At 44.0% G+C, this 10,000-nt stretch overlaps 1 protein-coding gene across 1 annotated transcript; it reads right to left on the bottom strand.

Annotated features, from left to right (window-relative positions):
• Nucleotides 1-3,054: 3,054 nt before the first annotated feature.
• Nucleotides 3,055-8,152, bottom strand: atg14 (autophagy related 14). The gene is made up of 11 exons (XM_068737273.1): nt 7,854-8,152; nt 7,193-7,255; nt 6,762-6,804; nt 6,535-6,616; nt 5,824-6,061; nt 5,429-5,658; nt 5,206-5,323; nt 5,005-5,095; nt 4,559-4,644; nt 4,295-4,469; nt 3,055-4,137 (listed from the first exon to the last, which is right to left on the bottom strand). The coding sequence occupies exons 1-11, from the start codon at nt 8,030-8,032 to the stop codon at nt 4,015-4,017; spliced, it is 1,428 nt and encodes a 475-aa protein (XP_068593374.1). The 5' UTR covers nt 8,033-8,152; the 3' UTR covers nt 3,055-4,014.
• Between the last annotated feature and the right edge of the window lie 1,848 nt (nt 8,153-10,000).

Genomic DNA, 10,000 nt, shown 5'->3' with positions numbered 1-10,000 from the left:
TTACAAATCTGTGTTTTATTTTGAAAAGTCACCGGATGCTCTATCCCTTATCGGTGTCTGACTTCCTGTCTGGATCGATCTGCTCTGTGCAGCTTGACAAGATAAACCCGACCCGTGGGCTCTCGCACGCCCCCTTCAGTGAAGCAGAGGTACTGTTTGCCCCTCTGTGTTTTTTCACTGCGGTTTCTGTCAGATCAGCAACACTAAATATGTTCTACACAGACGTGAAATACAGTATTCTATGTAAAGAAAGGACATATAATGAAAGTGTCTACAAATATTAGTGTGTGCAGGAATGAGACAGCAAAAGACACGCGCTCAGCCCAATTAGTGAGGGATTCAATTCGGTATTGGTAATTACCCACAATTCCAAGGGGCAGCCTCAGCCATATTAAAGCCAATAACTTGAAAATTAAAGCAAATTAAAATCTGAAAACAGTCTCTGTGATGTGAGGATGAGCCGGGGACTTTGTCAGACATGAAAATGGTCAGAGAGAAAAAAAAAAAAAATGTCACCGTCAGTGAGAAGGGTTGATAGACCAAGTGCTATAAGTAGCTCTGGATTTCTCATTCTCATTTAATAGCAATTGCTTCATTTGCTCTCATGAACAGATGTGGTTTACAAGACTGCCTACTCTTCAGTGATCATGATCTATGCACACATCTGGTCAGATGAGTGGTGGAATCCAACAAAATACACCAGTATATAGAAGATGGGTTGGAAATTTGAAGACTTTTTACAGTGTGTACACACACACACACACACACACACATGTATATATATATATATATATATAGATATATAGCGCACTATAGTACTTACTATATATCAGATATCATCATACCTCTAGTCACATTTCATTTATTCCTACAGGACACAGCAGTTGGGTTTACATTAAACACAGGAACTAAAGCACACCAGGTGATTATGTTCCAGATGACAGGCTTAAATAATCTCAACCTTAAACTGCAGTTTACGACAGATTGTGATCAATGTCTTCTGTTTGTACTGTGAGTTAGGTCACATTTCTTTTGTTGTCTCTTTTGTCTTTTGTCTTATTTTGGATGATCAGAGTCGACGATCTATTAACTCCATTGGAGGACAACGATTTTGGATGAAACTGTGACCCTAATTCTGCAGCAACATCCCAACACTGGTTATAAAATGATGGTTGGCCATTTGAATGCACAAGGCATAAGTATACAAAGTAAGGGACAGTAGTCGTTATCATTTGTTCCGTGGTTATTTACTCATATGCTGGGATTTGGTCTACATGCTAATTTGCTCACAATGTGGTAAAAGACAGCTTTACTTAGTGCCAGTCTGGATTTCGTGCTACTTTAGAATTCAATGACAGTTTGGGGGATGTTTCACTTGGTTTTTTTCAGTGCACCATATCATGTGCATTGTTTGGAACATTGTAGGACAGCGTGTCCAGGAATCCATGCGACGTGTGGATCCTGGTGGGGTTTTCAGCCGCACACTTCAGCTGAACCCAAGAAGGCGCAGGAAGTACTCTGTACCAGCACCAAACAGTTTATGGCACATTGACGGCAATCATAAACTGATAAAGTATAACTGATAAGGACCCTCTTCCGGGCACTTAGACGTCGGGGGTACAGCAGGACCTTCCTCCGGGGCATTAAGGTGGATGTCCAGCGAGGCTACCAACAAGGGCCGAGACCTAGGAGAGAGGACAACTATCACCATCTGGTCCCCTTTGTCTCTACCTTGTCTCCTGCATCTAGGACATTGAATTTAAAGATCAAAAGTAATTTCAAGAGGGTACAGGACCGCATGGGATCACTTTCTGATTTCAAAATCATAGCAGCATTTAGAAGGAACAAAAGTATCAAAGACCTTCTAGTACATGCCTCGCTTGGCAGCAAACGCAAAAAAGAAAAACATGGCAGACACTTTAAAAATATCAAATTCATGGTGAACCAACATACTCACCTGAGTGCACCTGTCTCGCTTGTGACTAAGCCAGAGTCAACAAACTTGGTCTATTGTATTGAGTGCTGTGTCTGTAATAAACTTTATATTGGTCAGAACAAGAACAGTTTAGTTCTAAGATTGAAACATTTGTACTTGATCAATAAGGCAAACAAAACGACTCTCCTGTATGAACACTTTAGACAACATGGGAGTGAAAACATTCTCATCATGGGGCTGGAGTCGGGATCCTGGTGGTCGGACAGACAGAGACTAGTGAAGGAGAGACAGTGGATGAGTAAACTGAATACATTTCACCCCCAAGGCCTCAATCACATTAACTAGAGCCAGTGGATCCTTGGTCGGGTAATGGAGTGGTCCTGGTTATGGAAATACATCCTCGTAGGTTATTTATATTTTATTGTGGTTTGATGGCACTTATTTTCTTATTTAACTATTTATTTATATTTTAACTTCTTTTTAGCACTTAGAGGTGTTAATCTTCCCCCATATATTTTTCCAGGACCACCCCCGATACCTGTAAAAACACACAAAATGTAATTATTATAAACTTACCTCCTCTGATGATAGCTGGGACACCTCCATTTGGAGACCCGCAAGGACATCTATTAAATAGTTAATACAAACCCATTTTTGAGAACAAGTGTTCTGAATACAAAGTGTGTGAGTCCGTAACTAAGGGCAGCCAGAGTTCTTCTTTCCCCTTCACCTAATCATAACCCCTTACCAACGTGATGGCTTGATCCTCATCCGAAATTCGTTGAGTCTCAAGGTTTGTTAGTTGTCGCAATGCGTGAGACTGGACTAGTAGGAGAATATGTATTGACTTCAGCTTTGATGATGTTGCCATTCCCTCCCTAGGCTGGTCTTGAATGCATTAAATGAGGAGGAGCTGACCGTGTCTCGACTCAGGCCGTTCCATATCGGTGTTGTTCTGCTTGCAAAGAGGTTTCCGTGGACCAGGCTGGTGCTGTGCTTGTAGTTTCAGGTCGTGGCCTCTCATGGTGGTGCTAAGGGATTTCTTGAACATACTGTTGCCACATACATTACATCTGTCGATTCCTTTCAATATCTTAAAAGAAAAGTTTGACTTGAGAAGCGTCCAAAACCAGAAAACAGGATTTTATTTTAAACGCTTTCAACACAGAAACTTTAAAACACACTTTGTCCCTTTGAAGGAAGAAGAACCAACGAGTTCTCTACGCTTCACTTCAAAGAAACATTTAAACTCCACTGATGTGCTTCATCCTCAGTTCTGACAAACCTGTTCCTCTAAGCTCTGTATACGGTAAAGCTCCCGTAATATAACGGTAAACCTCTTGTAATAAAACAGGAAACATCCCATCATAAAACAGGAAACCATATACAAGACATTATCGGGACTCTCCCGATCGTCGTGATGCTCCAAAAAAAACAGTCAGTCTGGTTTCTGATTGGCTGTCGGTCTGCAGGTTTGTAAACAACGATCCGTTATCAGTTCAGTTCAGTTCGTCGTCACACAAATAACAAAATAAAAGCAAAAACGTTCCCTTTGTGGTGAGCAGACAGACAGGCGGACAGACTGGCAGGTCGACAGGATATCAGAAGTTATTTACACATCAATTTAAGTCCCCTATATTCATCAATGATTACCAGTTTTTAAACATGTAATTAAGGGTTTATAACACACTGAAATGTTTATTATTGTTATAACTTCTATGATTACAGCTGATCCTGATCAGAGGCCTTTAATATTGATAAAATATGAACCTGACAGACCAGCTACCTGATCCAAATACTGAAGGTCCTGATTCATTGATCAATTTAATTATTGATCCATTTAACTGGAGCTGTTTGTGTTACATCTGGTTTGGTTGGACCGGATCAAACCACCTGATGTCCTCAGTTAGGGTGTGGTAATAAACCAGTTATTACATGGTAAAACTGTATTAAATAATCTTCAGAAGACAATCCTCATCCAGCTGCTGACCGCTGCCCTGCCAGCCTGACCTCTGACCCCAGTCCAAAGTCTGAGACCTCCAGGAGTCCTGGTTCAGTTCTCGTGGTTGTGGTCCGGTTCAGCGCTGGCCGGTGTAAGCTCTGAACCAGGAGGTGACGGAGGCAGCAGCAGACGAGATCATCCCTCCTGTGTTAGCAGAGGGCTGGGACACCTGTAATGCACTCTGGGAAAGATCCATGGACTGGAGGAGCAGGAGGAGGAGGAGGAGGAGGAGGAGGAGGGGGAGGGGGAGGGGGAGAAATGTTATGTAGTTTTAATCATAAAAAATTATAAACTCAGTCCAACTCTACAGACTACAGACCTGAACCCGGTCCAACTCTCTACAGACCTGTTCCTACCTGTGATGGGATGTCACAGAACCGAGGACTGGGCACCGTCTCCCAGTCCGTCCCCAGGTCCGTCTCCTCGTCTGTCACAGCCTCGTCTCCGCTCTCCTCCGCCGGCCCGGCAGCCTCCGGCTCCACAAACTCCATCGACTCCTCCAAATCAGCGCTCACCTCAAACGGACCCGTTCTGGACCAGAACCACAATGGGGACAACAGAGACCAGTCAATTTGTATAATCAGAGCTTCAGAATAAACTTGATCTAAGACTAAACAGACCTGCCCAGGTTGTTGTTGTCGGGGGAAACCAGGAACATGATGTTCCTCAGAGTGTGATGAGGGTGGAGCTTCTCACTGTCTACATGCTGAAAACACAGAAGAACCTGGTCCAACTTTTATTTCTCATTAAACACTTAGAGTCTAAAAGTGTCTCAGTGTGTCTCAGAGAGTCTCAGTATGTCTCAGTGTGTCTCAGAGAGTCTCAGTGTGTATCAGAGAGTCTCAGAGAGTCTCAGAGAGTCTCAGTATGTCTCAGAGAGTCTCAGTGTGTATCAGAGAGTCTCAGTGTGTCTCAGTGTGTCTCAGAGAGTCTCAGTGTGTCTCAGTATGTCTCAGAGAGTCTCAGTGTGTCTCAGAGAGTCTCAGTGTGTCTCAGTATGTCTCAGAGTGTCTCAGTATGTCTCAGAGTGTCTCAGAGAGTCTCAGTGTGTCTCAGAGAGTCTGACCTGTGAGAAGCAGAGGTGCAGGATGTTGGTGTTGAGTTTGCTCAGGGCTCTGGTGAAGCGGTATCGGCTCAGATTCTCTCCACAGAACTCACTGAAGAACAAACAGACATGAAATCAGACAGGTGAAAGAAGCTGACGCTCTGTTTACCAACGATGTGCCGTGGGAGTGAAGGCAGCAGCAGCAGGTGTGTCCTGTCTCACCTGTTGCAGAGTTTCTTGGGCAGGTTGACGTCCAGGATGTGAGACAGGATGGTGATGAGTTGTGTGGTGTAGCAGAGAGCAGCACTGATGGTGTGGGCCGGGTTGATGTGGTCCAACTCTGTAGAGACAGACGGACAGACAGGAGGTCAGAGAGACAAGAGGTCAGACAGACAGGAGGTCAGACAGACAGGAGGTCAAAGCCCCTGCCCCCATCCATCCTCACCTGGGCCCTGATTGGTGCTCTTCTCCTCCACCCAGCTGTAGTAGGCGGAGCAGTCTCCATTGCTGGGCAGGGTGACGGGGGGTCCCGTGATGCTGATGCTGGTCTCTCCGTTCTGGTCGTCCCAGATCCAGCGTCCTGACAGATAGGTGGTCCTCCGGGCCTCGGCCAGCTCGCTCACCGTGCTGGAGGTCAACGCGGGGTCGCACTCCGCCACCACGTCTGCGGGGTCTCTGAGCGACACGAAGGGGCAGAGGACAGGTGTGTTTGGACATTTGACTGAAAAAACCCTGGTGGTCTCTGGACCGAGTAGTGTTTCTGTCCAGACGTTCGCTGTGAGCCAGTTGGTCTCTGACCCTCTCTGGACTCTGAACCTCTCTGGACTCGGGTGGTCTCACCTGCTGCCCTGCTTCTCCTCCTGGGTGTGGAAGATGTGGGTGGTAAGCTCCAGGATGTGGTCTTGTCTCAGAGCTGCCAGCTGGCCCAGGCGTACCTGAAGCTCCCGGCTGCGTCTCTCCAGCAGGTCCCCCAGCCGGCGGTTGTGACGCTCGATCTTGTCCCGTTTCTCCTGGTGACGTCCGGCCCGACGCTGCAGCCGCTGGCTTTCCTCCTGAGAGCGCAGGAGGAGCTCCTTATCTAGAGGACACCAGAAACGAGGAGCATGAAGGAGGAACCGTGAACCCGTAAAGACCATCATAAGAGGGAGGAGCACCGTGACAATAACAATACTAATGTACAGTAATGATAATAATGAAAACAACAACAATAATAACTACAATAATAATAATAATAACAACAATAACAACTATAATAATAATAATAATAATAAAACAACTATAATCATAATGAGGCAACTGAGCGTCAGATTGCTGAACAGAAACCATGAGGAACAAAACGATAATTTTTTTCGGGCCTCTTTAAGTTTGTATTCAACATTATTCCTTTTTTATCTCAATGAAATATAACCACATATTCATATGAGACGCTAAAACACATTAAAACCTGATACACAGAATAAACAATATTTCCTGTGCTTCCTCTGTGATATGTAGATGAACATCTGTGAATGAGGTCTGTTCAAATCTGTACGTTTCATGATCAAAACTCACCGCTCTTTACCTCCTCGTTGCCCCCGGCGATCGCCTCCTTCAGCTGCTCGATCTTCATCTTACACGACATGATCTTCCATTTCTGAGAGGAAGCACTTCATCAGTATGATAATAATATATAGATATATATATATATATATATATATATACAGAAATACACACCAATAAATCATCTTTTATCAAAGACAACAGTCCGAGTCCGGTTCATGTGGATCACCCAAACTCACCATCTCATCAGCCTGCTGCTTCCCGTCCATGTCCTGGAGGACTCTGTGAGGAGAGACGAGTTCAGGAACATCAACATCCTGATAAACACTGAAACTCTGTTTACATCCACAGAACAACTAGCTTCGTTATATACTGCATGTAGTAATATTTATATCTACGTATTTATATCTATATAGTTATATTTCTATCTTTCTATCTATGTATTTCTATCTATGTATTTGACAGACGGTTCATCCAATCAGCCGCCAGGTATCTTTCTAAGCATCAGTTCTTTTCCAAACAGCTGTTTATACATCTCTCGCTCTCTCTCTCTCTCTCTCTCTCTCTCTCTCTCTCTCTATATATATATATATACACATATATAATATATATATGTTATAGTTTAAAAGGTGCAGAGATAACCCTTTAGTCATCAGTGATGTGTGTTCACCTCTGTTGCAGCTGCTCCTTTTCTTCCTTCAGCTTCTTCAGTCGCTCTAACTTTTCAATGTATCTGCAGAAACATAAACAGTCACATTTAAATATATCAACGTCTGTGTGTTTTGTTGTTGTGGTCCCAGAGAAACTGAGCTGAGACATGAGGACTGTGAGGACAAAGTTATTTTGGGTTTCCACACGTTGTGTAACTGTAGCTGGACGGAGGCTAACGTTAGCTGCTAATGCTAACGTTAGCTGCTAATGCTACAAACCTGTGTACAAAACCATGAATTGACAACTTAACGTGGAATGTATATGTGAAAAGGAATAATATCAAATACATTATAGTTATAGTTGTCTTGATAGTTCTACACTCTTCCAATCGGCATGTCTGTATTACACCTAGCAGCGACTATTTATCCTAAATAACGACCCTTAATCCTGCTTCACCTCGGTGGAGAGTGATGTGAAGAAAGTAAACCTTTACGATTTGTTGGAATTAGTGTTGCTTTGAATACTGATATCAATGCCGAAGTATAAACAGAGTCAATATTCTCACACCAACAACATATAAAACCTCATATGTTGTGTGTGAACGCGGAGAAATGAAGGTTCCTGTAAAATGTCTCAATGTGCCTATGGAGTTCTGCATTAGCTGTGACTCTGAACTTTACCTTTCACTGTTCCTCCCGTCGAAGGACACGAAGTCCCCGGCCTGGACGCACCGAGCACAGGTCAGCCTGCGGCGGGAGGTGCTGCACAGGGGGCACCGCTCCACCGCCACGTACAGACCCTCTGCGTCGTCCACCGACTCCACCATCATGTGATGGGGGAGAGAGGATGAGGCAGCCATGGACAGCTAGGAGCTAACTAAGCTAAGTATGAGCTAACGTGTTAGAGCTAGGTCTGATGTTTGTTAAACAGAGGAGACAACGAGCCGCCAGACGTGTTTTTGTTTTCATGAGTCCGCCACTTCCGGTTTCCTCTGGGGGAAAAAACACGTGACAAACGTGGTTTGTTTATGATATTACGTATGACGTCATATTGGCCTGTACTCCCCGTCGTATCCACGGAGCCAGTTCATGACCTCTCTGACCTCTCATACCCAGAAAGACTCGCCAGCCTCAACTTGCCAACACTAGAATTTGTACATCAACGAGCCGACATGGTTCAAACATTTAAATGCTTTTCAAAGAAGAAACCAGTTTTATTAAATTAAGTTTTAGAACTTCCTTATCTTCTCCTGTAGATTTTGACGGTCCGTGGGTTTAACATCCGTATTTTCTTTACTGGTTTTTGTGTTTCTGCATCGTCTTCAACTGATCAATAGAAATGAAGCTCAACAGGACTCGGAAGTAAGAAAAGACAAAGATTGAACCACAGCAGCTGCAGAAGTTTAACTTTATAAACTATAAATAAAAGGAATTAATACACAGAAATCTAAATAACTATGAAGTGAGTGGAGATTCAGTTAAATAGCAGATTAAAGTTACTGAAGCATCAAAACAAAGTTTCACATCTAATTCTATTCATCTTTAACACACCGTGGCCAGGCACGTGAGTGTGCACGTGACCATTTAGTGCACAGATCCTTTGAGCTGCAGATTAGCGTGTTAGCTATGTTTGGTATGCGGCGCTGCAGAGAAACTGATCCCAGCGCCTCAAACGGACGTTGAACAATCTGGTTTCATGGCTCTGTGGTCGGATCAGAGGCGTCGTAACATTGTTTGTCCACCAGAGAGCAGAGACGGCTTCGTCTCTTCCCTGGAAAACGCCCCAAACCACAGATCTGACTTTTGTTTCAAGCTCCCATCAAATCTAAATACATGTTTTTATTCACATCGTCTTCGCTTTTTGTAACGATGTTTTTGAAGTTTGAAGTCATTCCCTGGAATAACAATACAAGTTTTATGAGTAAATAAACATATTACAGATTCTTTAAATATGATATTCTTAGCAACGAGTGCCAGCCAATCGGAGGCGTTTTAGTTCAAACATCTCTTGTGTTTTTGGAGATGTTTGTCAACAACACGAGATAAACACGTACGGGTCAATGAAACCTAAAGGTTCATCCTCTGAGGAGCAGGAAGCAGAGCTCCATCCTCTGAGCAGCTGATTTCATGTCCATCTCACCAGCTTTGATTTCCGGTCCATTTAGTAGCTGTTCTTGAGCTTTTGGGCAATATCGGATGATCTTCTTCAGATTATGCAGTTTCCTGTTTGTTGTTGAATTAAAGATGACCAGCGTTTTGCTCAGATGTCTCACTCTGACTCAAGTTATTGAACCAACCTACTGACCAACTTCACTTAAAATAAACCAAACCGACTTATTATTATTACTTATTATTCTCAACTTGCTCAACTTCTCCGGCTCTTTTTCTGGAGCTTCCAGTCATATTTCTACACAAAATATATTTCTGTTAAATCCTGAAGTGAAGAAACTTGTTTCGGTGAGTCGACTCATTCATCAAAGATTAGTGTGTGTGTGTGTGTGTGTGTGTGTGTGTGTGTGTGTGTGTGTGTGTATAAGTATATAAGCTGTTGGACTTTTGCTCAGCAGCAGCTTTTGGTTTCAGGATGAAGTCTGTTGTTCTGTTTCTGCTGCTGTTCTTCTCTGTTAGTTGGGGACAGTTGGAGGCTTCTGTCCCCCAGGATGAGGACCTGAGGATGGAGGAGGAGGACCTGAGGACGGTGGTGGAGGACGAAGTCCCCCCGGAGCTCCCGGTCCTCTGGGACGAGCTGCGGGGCCTGAAGGACCTGGTCCTCAGCGTGAAGGCCGTGGAGGTGGAGCAGCGTCAGGCCATCAGGAGCCTGGAGACCC

This window comes from Cebidichthys violaceus, unplaced genomic scaffold (assembly GCF_023349555.1).
Source record: "Cebidichthys violaceus isolate CVI_PGR_0920_01 unplaced genomic scaffold, fCebVio1.0.p SCAF_77, whole genome shotgun sequence".
NCBI lineage: Eukaryota > Metazoa > Chordata > Actinopteri > Perciformes > Stichaeidae > Cebidichthys > Cebidichthys violaceus.
Note: the sequence above shows the minus strand (reverse complement) of the source record. Positions and strands in the feature narration are given on the sequence as shown.

What these genes read in the sequence shown, in the direction of transcription:
- atg14 (XM_068737273.1), bottom strand. Translation starts at nt 8,032, where the DNA reads ATGGCTGCCTCATCCTCTCTCCCCCATCACATGATGGTGGAGTCGGTG. An exon ending in AGCAGCAGGCTGATGAGATG is followed by an intron (nt 6,617 to 6,761) that starts GTGAGTTTGGGT and finishes GCTTCCTCTCAG; the next exon opens with AAATGGAAGATCATGTCGTG. An exon ending in TCTGTGACATCCCATCACAG is followed by an intron (nt 4,138 to 4,294) that starts GTAGGAACAGGT and finishes CTGCTCCTCCAG; the next exon opens with TCCATGGATCTTTCCCAGAG.